This window comes from Patagioenas fasciata, chromosome 1 (assembly GCF_037038585.1).
Source record: "Patagioenas fasciata isolate bPatFas1 chromosome 1, bPatFas1.hap1, whole genome shotgun sequence".
In the NCBI taxonomy this organism is placed as follows: Eukaryota; Metazoa; Chordata; class Aves; order Columbiformes; family Columbidae; genus Patagioenas; species Patagioenas fasciata.
In genome coordinates, this window is record NC_092520.1 from 146,477,387 (window position 1) to 146,497,774 (window position 20,388).

At 37.5% G+C, this 20,388-nt stretch overlaps 1 protein-coding gene across 1 annotated transcript in view; it reads left to right on the forward strand.

Moving 5' to 3' along the window:
- ANO2 (anoctamin 2) overlaps window positions 1-20,388 on the forward strand; it is a 175,253-nt gene that overhangs the window by 134,847 nt on the left and 20,018 nt on the right. The window contains exons 17-20 of the mRNA XM_071803662.1: window positions 4,465-4,576; window positions 5,818-5,875; window positions 6,731-6,831; window positions 15,700-15,848. Of these exons, the coding sequence (XP_071659763.1) occupies window positions 4,465-4,576; window positions 5,818-5,875; window positions 6,731-6,831; window positions 15,700-15,848 (420 nt within the window). The remainder of the gene's footprint in view (window positions 1-4,464; window positions 4,577-5,817; window positions 5,876-6,730; window positions 6,832-15,699; window positions 15,849-20,388) is intronic.

Sequence of the window (20,388 nt, forward strand, 5' to 3'; positions counted from 1 at the left end):
GTCTCAGTAGGAATATTTTCCACTGAAGAATGACAGTGAAAATATTCAGACCTATAGCATAAGATGCTCAGACATGCCCCTGTGAACGGGGGTCTAAGTTGCAACATGCAGTGTGCCACTGAAAGGACTAATTAGCCTGGTCGCAATGCCATGTTAATGCAGCTGTGCTATTTACAGGATGTCAGCTGGTATTGCTGCATTGCACTGGCTTTGTGCCAAGTTCTACTTATCTAGAGCTGGCTGAAAATTTTTGACCTGGTATGTATTTTGTTGTATATCTTCACCTCTAGGAGCCTGGTTTACTGAAAGTCATTGAGTTATTTCAAAGATGTGGCAGGCTCTAGAAAAGCTACACTGGAAAATGCTTACCATTTATTTTGTTGATGTGATTTTTACCAGATCTTTACTACTCAAAACATTTTTTTGCCAATATAGGGGCATGTCTGTGCTGGACACTATTATAATATTATATCTATTTCAGTTAGGGTTTGTATTTATTTATTTCTTTTTTGAATGTCATTGTATCGTTACAAGCCTTGCAATGTATTTAAATCTTTTAAAAGTGAGTAATTCCTTTGAGTACTGTAGAGGTTTAGGCTATACTTTTGTTTTCTTGTATACATTAGACCAAAGATTTTTACTATTAAGGGTTTAGGCTGACATTTGTTTTGTTATATAAATTAGGACAAAGATGTTTACTGATGAGGCCCTAACATGAGATTCTTATAGCTGTCATTAAGTATTGTTTCACACAGTTTTATACATCAGCTCTAATTCTAGATTCTTTGAAGTCTAGGAGCATAAACTCAGTTATTCAAAACATTGAAAATCAGTCAGCAATCACAAATGTCTTTAATTGTGGCAAGTCTCCTACCTGACAATTGTCAGCATCTAAATTTAGACATCCAAATTAGAAACATTTTGACAATTGAAGCCTGACTTATTCATTTGCAACTGCAGATTCCCTCCCTGTAAAACCTACAGTAATGTGAAGCTGGCTGGAATTAACAAACTTCAGATTAAAACCTGAGCAAGTCTTAAGACTTGTGTTTTTTATTCTCACTTTCTCAAGACAGTTTCAAAGTCACATCTCTTTTAGTCTTATTTTTGAATAAAAGCATAAACTCAAGTTTTTTAGCTGTCATAATAAAGTCCCAATCCTGAATTTTTGAAATGTGGTCCTGTAGTTTCACTAGTAAGGACTGATAGTTTAGATTACATTTGTAATGAAGACAAAGAAATTCATTTTCACAGCATGCCTCCATATGGGGTTAATTTGTTTATTTCTGTTTTGCATCAGACTTTGGGCAGAATGTAGTAGGGTCACACAAACGAACTCGGTTCTAGTGGCATAAGGAAGCACAGACTTACTGTCCAGGCGAAAACTGTACCCCAGATTTTCAGCTTTCATGTAACTGACAAACTGCTAACTGTGTGTGACCTGATCAATTCTGTCTGCTGCACCTGCCCAGGTAAGAAAGGGCAGAATTGTTAAAGTGTGACACTGCTGTGTGGAAAGAGCAGGAAGAGATGAAGGTGATGATTCTCCTCTCTGGCAATTTCTAGGCAAAGTCTGAGAAGGGCCAGCCACTGCCGTTGCCTCTCTGGGGAAAGCACAGAAGGAAAATCTCTCCCTTTGAAACATGCACCACTCTGAATTGTAAAAGGAACAAGAATTTCTTACTTGTTGATTATTGCTCCTCTGACAGTTTGCATTTGATTTTAATCCTACTATCTTTATTTAGGCAACATTCCTAATTAACCACCAGATGTTTTGTTTATGAAGGGTCCAGTAAGAGTAATCTCTAGTGCTACAAATTACATGAGTTAGAAAGTTCATTCAGGCAGCTTTCTCCAGCTCAAGGCTCAGATGCCAAATGTAATCAAAATGTTAAAAAAAAAAATACAATTCATTCATGCTGATAAGTGCTCCTTACCTTGTGAACTTTCATTTTGCTGAGCAGAGCAAAACATACTCTCTTTTCACACTGTGGTTAACCGACAAGCTGAGGAACAGACTTGTTGGGTTGGAGAAAGAGCTCTTGACAGCATAGGCACCTATTCCAATCACAAATACACTCGAAACTTTGTTCAAGTGAAAAATTGCACCTGTAAACACAAGAGTAGTACCACTGATAGCAATCAGATTCATCATAGGATCAGAATAGTGGATCGATCTCAGTATCTGCTGAATCAATGCTTGGGGGGAAAAAAGTATCTGTTTTGTTGTAACCAATACAGAGATTTCATACAGGATGCACTGGGGCTTCACACACCTTTTGTGGACCCAGCAAAGTGGGCAGCTGATGCCCCCTTTATCACAGATCAAACCAGTAAAAGTGCAGATTATATTCAGGTATTCTCAGGCTGAATAGCTCATCTTCAATAATCAGGTGGTGTCAGACTTGATTTACAGCTCATTTGATCACTTGTAACTTCATTCAGGTCAAGCTAGGATCAGTCAAATGGGGACAAAATCAAAAGTACTTGTGTTTGTGCCTTATAAAGGCAGCAACTCCTTCGTGAGCTAGGGTCCATGCCACAGACATTTCAGCTCATTCTCTACCTGGAAAGTTTCAGCTGCCCAATTTTGATGTGACATTCTGCACAACAAACCATATGAGTGTATAATTTTTTGGGGAAAAGTTTTCACTCTTACTAATGCATCTATTCTGACTGGATGCACTTCGGGTGTAGCGGACTCCACCAGCAAAAGGATAAATTCTATGCATGCCTCTATTGTTATGGTATAGTATATCTGAGTGTGGGGAGGGGGTGAAGTGCCGAGTGAGTCTCTGGAACCATATATGGTGTGCAAATTTTCATCCTCAGGCTGAGCTCATCTTTGTGGGAGTTCTCCATAAAGGAAAGGCTAGGATTTTCCTCCCTCAAATTAAAACTTGCACCGCTGTTATTTGATGTTCCTGCTGCCCTGAGCTCTGGTCTTGAGGATCTATCTAGGGTCATCTACAAATTGTTAAAATCCTCCAAATGTTAATTAAGCTTTATCATATGTACAAGCCAATGATGGCTTAGGATTCATTGGATTATGTGCTGACCTTTTATGAAAATACGGTTGAAAGTATCACAAATAAAGCTGGGCAGGGGGTACTCATTAGAGTTTGGTTTAGTGCTCAAATAAACACTGTTCTTCTTTTTTAGAGATAAAAACTTCAAAGCAACCAAGACACTTAAACTGTGCCCCAAAACAAAACTGTACAAATACAGCAGTATTTGTATCTACCTTATTATTTCACATTTCCACTGTGCTACAGAAATTCTGTCAAGAACATACCACAATAAAATTATCTGCTCTCACGTTAGTTAACTGGTCAGGATGAGCATGGGAGTTTAACCCATACAGAATCATTTAAAGAAGATCCTACTGTCAATTTGAAAAACACCTGTCTCATACCTATGTGTTCTGTTGCTAGAAAATTTCCATGGAAATGGAAAATAAATCTGGGAGCAATAATGAATACTGGAAATATTTAATACACATGTTTACAAGTTATCTGAAGATTTCTAGAAATGCAGAATATATATAGTGGAATGGAGAAGTATTAGCAAAAAAAAAGCATTTTTTTGCATGACAAGTAACAATTCACTTAGTACCTTGTTCGGAAAGGTACTCAGTCTTGTGTTTAGCATTAAGCACATTAACAAACTCATACTAAAAAAATCTTGTACACACAAAGTTAAGAAGGCTTTAAAGGCTTTTTTTTTCTCTGTATCTTAATATACATATGCTTATATGCACTGAAGCTGCTTTTACTGCTTTAGCTTTATGCAATTGAATATCAAGATCCAATTTTCTTTCTTCAAACTCCAGATAACTAGTAGGAGATCCATAATAATAATAATAATAATAATAATAATAATAATAATAATAATAATAATAATAGGTGTTAATAAAATATAGTTAATTTTATTTTATATTTAATAATAAAATAGGTATCAGAACGAATGACAGAGGCTTCAATGCTAAGATTTCATGGATGTGGCCTGAAGCAGGGGAAGTTGATGTGGTCTGCCCAGGTCTCTCAGCAAGGCAATAAAAGAGACTGGAAAAGTAAAGCATTGTCACGTGCAGGCCAGCTGTCAGGATCTGTTGTTTTGGGTTTTTTTCTGCCATGTTATTGGACAGACAGCCAGGAACAACTTGGGATAAGCTGTCAGATGTCTCTCAGAAACTCAAGTTAATTATCTTTTCTTTAATAAAGTTTCTAGCAAAGAATCTTTGATTTCCACCTGGAAATTTGGAAACACTTTCTGGAAATCAGGAGTCAATGACAGAACTAGGGTGCATTGGTACAAATTAAAAGTACAAAAGAAAAAAAAACAGTATGACCTCAAAGTTTGAAGTTTGGTTTTGTATTTGGGGATACCAGGGAAGTTTATATATTTGCTGAGTGATTTCTTTGGGTTCTTTTTTTGTTTTGTTTTGTTTTGTTTTCCCCACAGAGATACCCAAAACAGAGAAAACCTTTGAGGAGAGACTGATTTTGAAGGCATTTCTACTGAAGTTTGTGAATTCTTATGCACCAATTTTTTACGTTGCTTTTTTTAAAGGAAGGTAAGATATACTCATTTGTGTATTATTTGTGTATATAGATACTTATGTGCATATATATATATATGTGTCCATATTAGTTGATCTGTGTTTAAAAATGGACACAAAGGGCTACCTAACTATTTCTGGGACTGGCTGTCTTCACCAGCAGCGAAAAATATATCATGAACAGGATTGTCCAAAGCTTGCTTTTGAATGACTGGTCATAACGTTTAGTACTGCCCTAGTTAAAAAAGGGTGTTGCATTTATGAGTGATAGTGTTTAGTTGTCTTCACTTCCCACATTTTAGCTATTTTTTCTTGAAACATCATTTAGCATTGAAAGATTTTCCTGTTTCATCTAAACTTATGGAGCCACTTGCTCTATTACTTTCTCAATGTTTTTCTCTATTCACCCGTACTAAGTTAAATTAAGAAATAGTCAACTGGAAGTTGCATGTTTTGGCAAATGAACTGGTTGACCAAAAAGCTAATTCAGCTGTCTTGCTAAATAAGTGTGACTTCCTATGGGTTCAGGATCATTGTCTTTTGGGACCCAGTTATCCACAGTATAACACATGCTTTTGAATGGGAAGCTTAAAATGATTGTTTACTCAAACTTTGGCAAAATTTTTTAAACTTCCTTTGGATTATGTTTCATACCATTGTTCTGTTCCTTTTGGGGCTGTAAAATTTGTTAATCTATACTCTTCGCTAATCCTATTCAACATCATTGATTTTAGAATTAATGATACATTTTACCAGCAGTTGTAAATATTGTAAGACATTAATGAAAAATTACCATTTTCTTTTTTAACCTTTTTTGTGCCTGTGTGTATGTTGTATGGTTATAATGAAGACAATCTCACTGTTTCTCTTCATGTAGACAGAAGAGCCTTGGCTGCTTATAGACATGTAAATAACTCTATTCAGGGCATTACTCAGATGGAAGAGAATGTGAGCTAGGATATGTGTTCCCAAGTTCTTTGTGTAACCAAGAGAGAGAAGTTGTTATTATTATTTGGCACAGAAAAAATATTTTATTGAAATTATTTCATCAAACTATAGTAGAAAAACCTTTGTAGAGGCCTACGGTTTTGAAATATTTTTAAATAATCAAAGCTGAATAGGTGTCTAGTCTTCTAAAATTCAGGTTGAAGTAACTAGTTCTGAAATACTTTAGCTAATATGAATGAACAGTTATGTTGATAAAATTAACTTTTTTCCTATTTTTATATTATTTCATATATTGTTATTGCTTTCAGATTTGTTGGCCGTCCTGGTCATTATGTATACGTGTTTGATGGTTATCGAATGGAAGAAGTAAGTATATATGAAATTAAAACAAAAAAATCCTTAACAAAAAGAGCTATGTGTACATCATATTTCACTGGAGTCTAGATAATAAGGGAAGAACAGAAAACATGTTAAAACAAGATGTTAAATCTTCAACATAAATAGATAAACCCAGATTTTCCATCTGAGACATCTGTATGTTCTTTCTGCAGTCCTGAGTACCTGATAATCTTTCTTAGGTGAAACTTCACCATCTTTATGCTTTATGGCTGGGCCCTAAGCCACAAGAATTATATGATTTGCCTGAGTCCCTTTGGAAATCTATGGCAGAGATAGAACTGGAAACTGGCTTCTCATCCTGTAGCTCACCAAAAGTCTAGGAATTTAAATAGCGTAAAAAGCTCTAACCATTTTGTGTTAAGCCTGCATTTTTTTTTTTCCAAAATTCCTTTGAACTGCTGCAAGTATTCCCTTGGAAATCGATAGACGTACTCAAGGTTTTACAATAAAGCTTATGCATAAGCCTTTACAAGATCGAAGACTTTCTTCACCCTTGGGAGACATCAGGTTGGAAGACTATTGGTGATACTGCATAATGTTTATTACATTGATTATATAGTAAATATTTTAAAAGGAAATATAGTAGCCCCAGGGCACAGAAAGTTATTTCAGAGCCCTGTATATTTTTCATAATGTAGTTTTATGAGTGGAGATGAATTACCCTGTTAAGCACAGAACTGCAATGATCAACGAGCTCTGTGTTCCTGTGGAAATTGGTGGCAGGGCAATGGGCACATACAGATATCACTATCTCTCCCAGGTGGATACTTTTAAATTAATTCTCTTACTTCCTTCACACTCTATGGTTTTGTTTAATTGCAGTGTGCTCCAGGAGGCTGTTTGATGGAACTCTGTATTCAGCTCAGCATCATCATGCTTGGAAAGCAACTAATTCAAAACAATCTGTTTGAAATTGCAATCCCGTATGTATCCCAGCTTTCTCCATTACCATGCATTATTCTTATGACACGGTAAAATAAAGGCTTGATCCTTATTCAAATGAAAGGGACTTTTGCCACTGCCTTCAGTAGATTCTAATTGAATATGATGATAAATCACATTTTTGGTTGTGATTAAATGATCTGGCTGTATTTTATGTTGAATAATTGGCTATATCTGCAGTAAATGGCTTAAAGAAAGTGATTGAATATATTAAATAATTGATCTATATTAATTTTAGAAACCTGAGAAAACAGGCGAGGTATGATAGATCTCTTGGGAAGTTTTAGAGAAGCTTTCAGGGTAGCAGTATTGAATACAAATTAGTATAAAGTGGAGGAGAGATGGCATGGAGAAAACCAATAGCTCATAAAAGATTTTAAAAGGTATTACTTGATCTACGACTATTTTTATGCGTTTACAGATGAAACCCACACAATTCTAAGGTGCCTGTATGTCAGTATAACACAGGAACTAGAGTACAGGAGAGATGCTGACACACTGCTCAGTGGTGCTCTGCCACAGGATGCTTACTCCAGAGTGTCCTCTGCTCCAAACACAGCAAAACATCTCTCTTGATCCATCTCCAGTGTCAAGGGGATCTTCAGTCACTGAGAACCCACTGAGAATGTCCTGCTCCTGCCTCTTAGGAAGTTTGCTCCTGTTCCTGCTAACTGAATCATCCTGTTGGTGACAGTGCTCTGTGAAATGTTGTATTAGGTGAAGAGTCTGGCTTAGATGCAAGCTTGAACTCCAGTGAAGTTAGTCAAAATCTTTCAGCTCTGGTGTTAGCAGTTTTTGGATCACATCCCTAAGGACGGTCTTGAAAATGCTAGCTAGAAACCAAGATGAATTGTGCTTAAAAGATTATGAAATATTTTTAAAATGAACCTTTTTCCTCCCTTTTTCTAGCAAGAAACTTTTTTTTTTTTTAAAGTAATTTAGAGAGAAAAAAAATCCCAAACAAATAAAATGTGGGTTATGGATGGTTTCATTATTCTTGTGTCAAAGTTCAATAGGGAGGCCTGTTTTCTGTCTCCATCTTGTTGAGTTTACAGTTTATTTTGAGAAAAAGGTGGTAAATCATTCCCAAAATATCTGACATGCTGAAGGCTTAAAGCTTTCCCAGTGTAAACCTGGTGTGATTTTTTTCTTGTCTTCCAAAAACTTACTGCTACTAGACCTTTTTAATGGGTATTTTATGATGTTAGAATACTTTATTTATTATTTTTGACTCACGAAGGCAGAAGCTGATCCAGTCTAAACAGAGAATTCCTGCAAATTATTTCTCAATTTCCCCACTACAACTCTTGGTGCAAGAATGTGACAATTTCATCCCATTTTTCTCTTTCATTTCTGCTCCCCCACCCTTCTGCCAACAATCAATGGTCGCCTCAATTTTTAGAACTGAACAACTGTTTAAAAACATGCTTTCATCCTCTCCTTCCCAGAGAAATACCTCATTTCAGACACAATGCTATCTTGTCATCCTGAAATAAGCACATCTGGTTTTCCTTTGCTTGTCTACATTCTCAAGAAAATCACATGTATATCTGTAGGGCTCAGCCCTTCTCACCAGACCTGTTTTCACTGAGAGAGACACAGTGCTTTAGTGTACAGTTAAATAAATCAGAGTTAACCTTCTGTTTCTGAATGGACCGCTCTACTGGTTTGGACAACATCGTCAATGGTACTGTATTCTGCCTCATCTGCCTCACGTACACAGCCACACAGATACACTTTGCCAATCAAACAGATTTTCAGAGGGCCATCCATAGGTCTGTTGTATACATATAAATCCAGACCAAAAAGGGACTCCAAACACACCTGTTGCCCAAGTAGTAGTTCTGGCACGTCAGTGTCTCATGAATATTCTACTATGTCTATACATGCTGTTGTTAGAAGATGTGACAGATGTGTAGATAAACATACCCTTGCTCTCTGCCCTACAGTCTTCTTGTCTGTATCCTATTCACTCTGTTCTGCCACCTGTTTTCCTTGGTAATCTCTTATAGTCAGCTCATCTCCTCTGTGAGATCATTTTTTTTCTACCAATATATTTTTTTAGTTTTCTCCAGTTTCAGCAGCTGATTTTTTTTTTTTTCCTCTTACCTTATGTCTCTTTGGAGGGAATGAGAGTCAGAGTGTGAACAGCACAGATTCTTCCATTGACTCTGCATCTTCACTGAAGGTAGAGTACAAGGGCTGCAATCAACCTTATCCATATGGAGAGGCAGAAGGGATTTGTCCTTCAGAATCTGGAACTGTTCTTTACTGTAACATGGAAGTATCTCTCTGCTAAGTTAAATGTTGAACCACACCAAAAGAGTTTTCTTCCTTATTGAAATTCAGGGATTTCAGGATTATTTTCAGAAAATCTTTCTATTTCATTCATCGTAAAATCCAAGGAATTTTAATTGCTTGCTTCCATTTGCTGTCTGCCCCTCAAAAATTAAGTAAATGATAGACTGAGTTTATAAACAACAACCATCCATTATATCTCTATGTTGCTGCAGTTGGGAACCATCATTCAGTGTCTTCATTCTGGCTTCTCCATGGTCAGTACTCACTGAAAGGATATGGAGCTAAACTTCGGATGGCAGTCCTGTATTGTTTTGGGTCACTAGGCCACATTCTTGCCTTTTTCTTCAGTATTTCCAGAGAAACTGTTGCACAGCTGTGAGAAATTGGACTTGCTGGTCTTCTAAATCTTTGCTGTGATTTCTTTTTCAATTTCTGCACCCAAGAATGTCAAAACATCTAGGTAAATGCAACAACAGTTGAATTGTGGAAAATTAAGCATTCTTGAACTACAATGTGTGTTCCACGGGTCTGGAATTCACAAGTTTAAATATGTCACAGTTCACCCAGTTGTGTTACATACCATAATTCTTTTACTGTTGTCACAGGAATTGACCCTAAAAGGCTGCAGGGCTTGAGAGCCTTAACCTAGAGTTTCTATAACACTCATCTTCTTCAGTTCTGTTTTTCTGAACTTCCTGAAAATAATCCATGTGGTTATTTTGTTACTCTCTGACTTTGATCTTGGTGATAAACCCTCAGAGTGAAATCCTGGCCCTGTTTAAGTCAATGGCAAAACTTCCATTGACTTTAGTGGGGCCATGATTTTGGCCTTTTTATTCAATACGTTTCCATCACTTACCATTATTGAAATCAATTTAAAGACACCCTTTCATAGTAATGATCTTTTATGTTTCTTTTCACCTTTAATAAATAATTATTAATGGGATTTTTTTTCCTTTTTTTTTTTTTTGTTTTGTTTTGTTTTCTTCTGTTTGAGAAACCGATAACACCCAAAATCAACTGAAATTGCTATAGAATCCAGGAGGCCTGATTGTGCCAAGGAATCATGACTACACCATAAATTTGTGGAATGGAATGAGAGATTAAAGCCCTTTCATTCTCCCCCTGCCTCCTTCTTGTACCCCCTACCTGTGAATATGAGGAGGTCTCCTTATGTGAACAGATTGCAGTAATATGACTGAAGAAAAGTCTGGACCTTCACTGCTCCTTTCCCAAAGAAGCAAACAAAATTGCAGGCAGAGACACAAGAGTCTGAATCACTGCACTTCCTTTTCTCTAGACACAAGTGCTCCAGCTATTCTACCAAGTAGTTTTGACTGTCTAGCTTTCTCCATGTACCCTTTTCTATCATGCTATGAAGGAAAAAGCACCAACTGGAAAGAACACCTTAGAAACCACCTGATATAAATAAAAATTCATCCCTGGCAGCTGAATTCTAGGGGTTTTCCATCATTTCATGTAGACTCTCCATTTACATCTCTGTTCTAGCAAGTATTGCCTTGCAGTACTTCAAATCCAGTTCTTGGTGGCTGTCACAGGTGATCTGCCTTTGCAGTACCCAAGGACATTTGTTAACTGAGAGTCTTAAGAAACTGGTAAATGGATCTTCAGTTCCAATCCTTCTAGCAAGCTCTGGTGAAGATAGATTGCGAGGACTGCACAGCCAGTAAAGCCAAAGATATTTGTGCCAACAAAATCACTTCCCTGCATCTGCCCTATTTCAGCCTGTCTCCCAGCTGCCCTGCCTCTCCAATCTCTTTACATTTCATTCTGTCTCACTACACAACTTTCTCATTTTTTCTTAAGTCATCTTCATATCTTCTCCTAGATCCACCAAATCCTGCTACTCCTTTCTACTGTGTAAACAGAGCAACTGTTGCATCATCTGTCTGTTTTGTGAGAAGGAGGCTTTTTGTAAGTATACCATGTCTTTGTAGCCCAACCGGGATCACTTGATTTTGATTTCTCTCTTCTTTTCTTCTTTTCCTCTTTTTTTTTTTTTTTTTTTTTCTTTCTCGAAAATTTAGTGGGTCCTTCAGGGCTGGGGAATTTTCCAATCTTCCTGCAGTTATTTTGCACTCTCTTCAGATGCTGATTACCTTGCATAATGGGATGCTTACTAGTTATAGTAGGAATTACAAACAGCATAATTAAACCATATTCACACTTTTTATCTAACACACCAATTTGGTGTCAATCCCTTGTGAGCAACTGCAGCATCATTTTTATTTGCTCTAGACATAACTTTCTGACAAAAACCTGTTCTTCCTTTTTTTTTTTCTCTCTGATCCTACATTGATTCTTCCATGAAAATCAGTCTCCTCAAGAATAGACCTTGCTTTTCGATATTCACTGGCAAAAGAACCAGAAATAGTGGTTATTCTACAGTTCTACACTTTTCTCTGTCCAGATTCATATGGCTACCAGTGAAGTCATGAAACTTTGCTGCATTTGCGTCTTCAGCACAAAGCTTCTCAGAGACTCATCCTGAGTGGGCAAACCTACCGTTTTCTCACTGATGGGGCTGCCTGTCATGCAGAAATCAGAAGCTAGAATAGCTCTTGATTATTGTTGTCTGCCAATTGTGTTTAAAAATGCTGACCTGAGTAATTAAAGAAACAGATTTCACACAGGTGCATTTAAAAAGCTTACAGTTTTAATAACACAATCATATGTGCAGCTATATTCCTGCAAAACTCATTTTAAAAGCCCTGCTGCTATATAGCTGGAGAGAACACTGTCCAAATCCCCATTCTCTGTTCCTTTAACTTTCTAACACATTTCAGTTTGATCTGAAGCTTCACATACTTGGATATGACACAAACATACTTTTTTATTTTTTTTTGAGGAAAATTTGAAAGAATCAGTGAGTTGATTCTTTTAAAAAATCACATAAAAATAAGAATGTGCATCAAAGCTTAACTCAAAATGGTTAAAGGTGTCACTCCTTGTGCCTGGTTTATAGATAACCAGGTCAAAAATTAAAAATTATTCTAAGTAACTGAGCCCTGGAATTACTCTATTTCCAAATAAACAGTAAAAACAACTATTGTTTTAGTTACTGGTTTCTCAGGGGAGTTATGTGTGACTCCATGGTGCTATAACCGGAGGATTAGATCACACATGTACAGACTTCACATCTAGACACACTCAAATTTTATCTCAGCTGCTGCACAACAACAGAAAGATGCTCTTCAATCCCATCTGCCCATGGAAATGTGAGGGACGTTGTAACTCGTGTCATTTTATTGGAACAGAAATCAGTATTGTCTTGAACTTATTGTTCACTGTCTTCTGAGAGTCCCTCACATTAGGAAATTAATTAGGATATGCTGGAAGAGCTTCCTGGGAATTCTTAGATTGTTTTAAATCTTGCCCCCAGTCTCTTACCCTCTGAATGTTACATCACCTGTGTCACAGACAAGTTCCCCTGATTGCCATAAAAGCAGAGGGGGGAGAAAGGAAATTTTAGTGTCTTGAAATGGCTGAGTCTGCATGATGTAGGAGATGAATGTCTTTGTAAGGATACATCTAATTCTTTCTTGTGAAGCATTTTAAATATCTCCACACTTTCATTAACACTGTGTAAACTAAATGTTCTGTGTACCAAAAGTATTTGGTTAGCCCCAATATATCTAACTATTGCTAAAATACTGATGATGTTACCATCAGACTAATGAGCTACATCTTAGCTGTACCTGGAATAAAAGTTGGAGTTAATCTGTTGATTTTTGAAGCTTTGTGATCCTGGCACTGACAGGGCATGATGCAACCTAGATCTGTTCTAACAGTGTCTGCCAATCCCTTTTTCCTCCATACTGGCGATGAAAGTGAATGTGTCCTGTAAACATCGGTTGGTGTAGAAATTCTGTAGCCACTAAGGTCATTTCCAGGCTGCTATGAAGCCTTGTTCTATGTGGTAACACAGTATTCCTGTGTGGTTCACTGTGTATTCAGGAACAAAGCAATAAACCTACCCAGCAAAGCCTTCAGTGTGTTTGCCAGCTAGTCTTGCCCTGCTGCCATGTTAGGATCTGAGAAAACGGCTCTGCTTCACTGGAGGTACAAATGAAAACCCCTACCATTTCCCCACACAATCCTGTCTCCAGGCCACACACCTCTAGTTCAAAGGATTGATCACAAACTGTGGAGGAAAAGTTCATGGGAGAGCCTTGCATTCACTACTGGCAGAACATCACTGGAATTAGTCTGGATTTTCACTCACATGGAACATGTGTGAGGAACTATAAAATAATTTTGTACACATTTGTGAAAGATAAATTTCATCTGCAAAAGGAAGACATAAAATATGTATGTCTTGACATTTTATGCTAATTCAGCTCTATTTTGCTTCCTTGATTTTAAAGAAATACCTCATTCTATTGCATTTTTCCATCTGAATTTCTCTATGTGTAAAATAACATGAAATTCGTGATACATATGCATTTAAAGCAACATCTGTGGGGGGGGCATTGGAAGTACTTTATTCTTCTTTTAGAGGCAGATTCATTTTACTACGGGATCACACTGCTTACGAAATTCATGTATTTGTCAGTGCCATTAAATTTGTATTCCCATCTCAGTGGGACAGTGATTGATACTACTATTCCTACTGCGGTCCAAAGAAATACTTGCACAAATAATCGTTCACCAGTATGAGTAATTTGTAGTCTGGCCAGAATGGACAATATTTTTCTAACACATGGTCAAAATAAGAACCTCTGATAGAACCTCTTCTCATCTACAGTAGCTGGGAGACATAATTGATCTGTGTTTCACTTCATGGTAGGAAATGGTTTTGCTTTTCTGTTTCAGAGGCAGTGAAAACTCACCAGTATAGTTGGTCTTGAAAGATGTGTACTTTTCTGGTGGCAGAAATATTTCCTGACTGAAATTGGGAATTTCCAAGTCTCATCATAATAGTGGTTGTGTGCTAGCCCAGTGTTCCATCTTTATACACCTTATGGTATATCTGAAGGAAAATCCAGAACCTCTAAAACTCTTATGAGAAATCTCTGAAGGAAGATTATACAGGTGTGGAAGTAGACAAAGCATCTAACTCCTGGTGAAGAAATTTCTTCAGGGTCTACATAAATCTGCATATGTTGCCTTGTGCATGATCAGTAGACTCTCAGGAAAAAAGAATACCTCAGAAATATATATTTTTCACATAAGCATTCACTAAATGTTTCAATTTTTATGTTAGTATAATAGTTATCAAACTCTGTAGTTCCCACTGGCTTAGGAATAAACTTGCAGAGAAGCTCCAGTGAGTTCCAGTTCATCCTCAGTGAGTTCCAGTATCAGCTGCATTGTGGATTACTGAAGAGGCTGTTACTGCATATACCTGAAGTAACACTTTTCTAGCAATAATTAATTACTGACTCTGAAGTGACTAAGGCAGGATTTCCATTTGTGCGGGACAGGAATTATATACTTCTCTGAGACGAAATTCTACTGACTTTGCTGAAACTGTCTCTCAAATCTCTCCAGTAGTTTGAACCCTGTTTGCATAGTAGATAGAAACAAGGGAATTGTGTTTCTCTGATGCCCTTAGCAAAATTAAGACACTGCTTATACTTAACATTTCATGGATACATATATTACTATTTTTATTAGTTGTAGCATCATTTTGGTTAAAGGAGAGTTCTTCCCCTTTAAGGTTTCACAAGCAGTATCTTTTTTTGTCTGTTTTAAAAAAACTCAGGTATATATGCTTGTGACAAGAGAGTACTGGAGCCTGAAGAGCTCTAGGTGTTTCCTAGTGGTCACAGGGCTGGCTTTAAGTCAACAATATTCATATTTAGAGTCCTAAATGGCTTTGGACCTGTCAGAATCATGGAGACATTTCTTTTCTTGGTGCTGCAGATTTATAGGCAGAGGTGCTTATTTCCGTTTGCTTTGAACAACAAGCTAAAATTTTTGTAAGTTCACAATGTTTAGGAATCAGTACATTCCTGCACCCTGCCCCCCCCCCGCACTTTGTTTGGCAATATGTCTGGTCATTTTCACATTAAAAGTATACTATATTGGAAGTTCCCAGGTTTCATGGTGAGAGAAAAGTGCACCTGTCCTAGATATGTGGTATTAAGATATCTCATCACTTTTTGGTATTTTGTTTGGTTGGTTTTTAAGGGATAGGTGGTCAGCATCTTGGTTTTGGGAGCATTACTTAGTATTAATATTATTTAGGTCCAGGATGCTTGTGCTTCAGGAAGATGCCCATTCAACATGTATTTAGAGAGAAACAGTTATTAAAAAGCACTAGGTTCAACTCCATTTTAACGGCACTATGCTGTTGTAACTTTCCTCTTCACACAGGGACACAGCAACTGCTGGTCCCAGCAACCTGTCACCTGGCAATAAGCATCATGAAATCTTCAGAGGATGGTATAAGCAAAGCCTATGGGTCACCAAAGTAATGTGATCTTTCGTGTTGCTGTGCAAAGACTTACACCAAATCTTGTAGTGGAAAAAAAAAAAAAAAAAAAAAAAGACTTGGTTCAATCCGAACTTTTTTTCCTCAGGAAGTTAAAGAAGTTCTTCAGGAAGCTGAAGGATGAAAGAACCGAACCAAAGGAAATGGACATCAGTCAGTCAAAGGACCCTCAACAGTGGGAACTTGACTACATCTTGGAACCTTTCACTGGGCTGACTCCAGAATACATGGAAATGAGTAGGTTTTCTTAATTCCCTTTCCTTCTCTGCAATATCCATAGCTTTACATAGGACTAATAACTATATATCATATGATGGTATGTCATAAATTGTTGTGATAAAGAGGAAAAAAAATCCAAAACTATTGTAGCTTGCAGAAATTACATGCAAGACAACTGAGCTATGAGACTACCGTGTTACCAGCATAGTAATGATGGTGAGTCCTAGTATCTGTTAACACTTATACTGTGGGAGTCCGGTGTTCTCAAACGAGATAAGTGCATAGAAACCAGAGAATCACAGGTAGCTAAGGTTAGAAGGAACCTCTGGACATCATCTAGTCCAGTCCCCTGCTCAAAGCAGGGTCAGCTAAAGCAGATTGCTCAGGGGTTGGTCCAGTTGATTTTTGAATATTTGTAGGGATGGAGACTCAATAAGCTCTCTGTGCAATCAGTTCCAGCCTTTGATCACCCTTTTAATAAAAAAAAGCTTTTTCTTATGTTTAAATTGCATTTCCTATATTTCAATTTGTGCCCATTGCCTCTTGTCCATTCACTGGTCATGACTGAGAAGAGTCCAGCTCTGTCTTCTTTAATCCGCCGAAGAGGTATTTGAATACATTACATTAATAAGTTCCCCCTGAGCGTTCTCTTCTTGTGATATAGCAATCCCAAATCTCTCAGTTTCTTCTTGTATGCCAGGTCCTTCAGTCTCTTAATCATCTTAAAGACTCTTCTTTGGGTACGCTGCAATATGTCCATGTCTTTCTTGTACTGGGGAGCATAGAACTGGAAAGACCAGTCCAGACGTGCTCACAGTAGTGCTGCATAGAGGGGAAGGATTCCCTCTTTTGACCTACTGGCAATGCTCTGCCTAACCAGAAGGTTATTGGCCTTCTTAGTAGCTATGGCACATTGCTCATTCATATTCAGCACATAGTCCACCAGGATAACAGGTCCTTTTTTGCAAAGTTGCTTCTCAGCTAGTCACTTCCCAGTATCTACTGGTGCTTGCGCTTTTTCCTCTGCAAGGTGAAAAACTTTGTGTTTTCCCTTGCTGAACTTTGTAAGATTCTTCTTGGACTATTTCTCCATCCTGCTAAAGTCCTTCTCGATGGCAGCACATCCATCTGGTATAACTCCTCTCAAAATTAATATCAGTCATTAATATTTCAAATATAGTAAAAATGTGTAGATTCCAAAATATAAATGTGTACTTTCTTATAGAGGTAGATTACCCTTTACAACTGAACACTGTAGGATTATTTTTTCTGATGACTTAGTTCATGATTGAACATTACATGTTGAATCACTTACGCAGTTATGCTTAAATTAAAATCCACAAGCATATACAACAGGAGAGCTTCTCAGTCAGCTGAAAGAGACAGTGGAATAGAGAGCTGTTGTTCCAATTTTATTCATGGATCGCTTCACCATGCAGGTATTGAGATGATCATACTTTCTAAGCAAATCTAGAGTACACTTGGGAATTGTTTCTCAGTCTCCCAACAGTTCTTTAACCAGCACATTCTGTAGCTTTTTAAATAGCATGTGCGTACTTCCTCTGCATGCATCACCCTGCTGGAGTGACTGACGTCACTAACAGTGCACACTGCCAGACATTTGGTCACCTTTCAAACCCATGTAAAGTAGGAGCAACTCTATTAAAGTCAATAGTATCCTAATTTTATAAAGCTGGTGCCCACCATGTGTGCATCATCCATATATTCGTATGCATTTGCTGTTTTCCACTTAAATTGCTGTTAAACTACGGGAGAGATCTGTAGCTTTTCGAGGTTTCTCCACAGTTTGCTTTTCCACATTAGAGAACATAAGTATTTTGGTGGAAAACCAGGTGGAGCTGGGAGAAAATATTTATTGAAGTGGCAAGTTGTATATTTGGTGACCATACTGTCAAGCCAGGAAGACAGCAGTTCCTGATTTCCACAAGGTGGGATCCAGGACCTGGATCTGCTGCTTCACAGAAATGCCCCTCTCAAGATGCAATGTTTACCAGAGAGGAACTATATGCACTTTCTATTATCTGCAGGTGTGGATTGCCGACATCTTAGTGACTTGATCCACCCTTTGCATATTGTTAAACGACTCTCTGATTTAGGATCTGAGGTCAGTGTGCCCACCATATGTCATCAGAGATGTAGCATTAAAGTGCTTTCTGCTATCTGGAAGTCAGGAAAGATTCTTTAAAACACTGAGCTGGTTCAAATGAAATATCATTAATAATTTATTTTCATTTTAACATGTTTGGCACTGTGCCATCATCCTCAATAGTTATAATTTGAAAGTCTGATCCTTTTGACATCTTGATTGCACTTTGCTCAAGAGAAAATATAACTCCATTGTCCCAAGTTGCTCTGATACTTATGAAATTATGCTTGAAATTCTGAGTACAGTATCTGTCTTATATAAACAGATACAGAGACCAAGCCCAACAACTAGGCATTTTTGGTATAGTTCTGCTTTTTAAGAAATCCTCTGTTGCCTCCTTTCAGCTTTCACTGAGATTGTTCGATCACATTCATCTCTGTACATCTGCTAACACTCATCCACTGCTACAGCAGGAGCAGGTCAAACATGGATAAAGGAGTATGCTATAGATGAACTAGCTGAGGACAAATATCAAACATCTGATAGAGAATTCCAAAGTGAAATATATACATGCCTTCTTCTCATTCTAATGTGTGTTTGTTATAAATTCCAAATAGTGTCTCTATGACTCAACAGAACCCAAGAGGACAGAGGTGCAAATAATCGCAAAATAACTCAGTCTTGCAGCCCTGGGACACAGTCCAACTTCAGTTGTCCTCAGGGAAATGAACCTGAGAGGAAGCAGCACACAGGGATGTTAGGGAGTAAGTAAAAGGCCAGGCTTTTCACACCAGATGCAAATGAAAAATTGCAGTCTACCGCTCAGCCCTGTAGCTGCCTCATGAGTAGACCCCGGAGAGGCAGGGAAGGAGAAAGGAGGATTGGTATGGGTGTGGGAAAGGAGAGAAATAATCTAGAAAAACCCAAGCTTTAGGTCATAAATGTATTTAGGAGAGAACCACAGCTTGTCAATGGGCATATTATCTAAAACCAGACATCTGTTAAACACTGCATGTGTCAACTTCTGTTTTAACCAGCCACTATTCACAAAACTTCTGAAAGAGAATGTATTTTATGACAAAAAAAGAGTTAAGACCATGTATAGTTTATCTCTCTCTATAGAAATAGCTATACTGATTTAAATATATGATTTATAATATATTTATAAATACATACAGGGGATTTTATAAAAATATGGACTTATGTAAATACAAAAATATGCATGTATATATGAATTATTTTCTATAATGGCAGATTTGGGGATCTCTTTTATGAATATGTTTATGGATCTGAACCTTGCCCTCTGTAGTACCATTAACTTGATATAAGAAAGCCTTTACCTGCCATGATCCACTTCTCAATTGTTTCAACTCACCTTAGGATGTGACTGTGTGTTGCAGCCTCTACTACCTTATCCCCTCTGCACATGATGATACTATATTGAAAAAGTGTCTTTTAGGTTTTATTTTTTCTAGGCGTTTCAGCTCAAGATAATTTTTCTTCCTGGAAACTTTAAGCAAAATTACTTGCAATTTTTGAATTAAACAATGGTGAAAAAATACAGACATTTCCTCTTGCATTTTTATGTTTTTTATGCTCAAACATAACTCAGAAATGTCTTTAACATCCAGAATTTCCTGGTTAGCTAGCTCTCTCTGAGGACAAGGATCTGTAGTTGTTGGTAATAAACAGATAGAGTAAAAACAACTATTTATAAATATTTAATTCCTTGCACATCTGTGGTAATTTGTTTTATTCATTCTGGGAGCTAGAACATGTGATTGGTTTCAGCATGAATGGGTAATTACAGTGAAAACCATGGGCAGGGTAAGGAAGACCCAGAGTTCTTCCCAGTTTTGAAGGGCCAGAGACTGCTGAGTACTCTGTGTGATAGCGAGGAAGTGTGGCTGGCTGATACAGAGGTAGAATGGAGCCTTGAGTGTTATGAACTAGAATATCCCACTTTCCTAACATTATATATGGTACTTTCTCTTAATTGTAGCTGGACCTACCGAAAAGCGTGAATTCAGGTGTGGGAGGAAACTATTTTCCGCTCTCTGCTACCTGTGACAAACTTCAATTGCATCTGAGATGATGCTGTCACCCTGATTCGAGACATCTATGTAAGAGATCACTCTTGATCCACTGATAAGGACAACACTTAGATGCAAAGGTCTTCCTTGTTGGAATAACTTACGACAACAAGGTCTAAGCTACTGATGTTATAAATTACTGGACTAAGCCTGTATTTTAGATTAGTCCCTTGTGCCTAGATCATAAGAAATGTTGAGTGCCTCATCTTGCAGACATTCAGGGATAATTAGATAGATGCCTGGCAAATGAATGGTGAATTACTAATCTAAACATCTGTCTACAAGAGGAGAATTAGCTTCTCAAGTGAAGGGAATAGCTCACTGAGCCTTGTGGTGTGCCACAGTGAGCTGTGTCCTG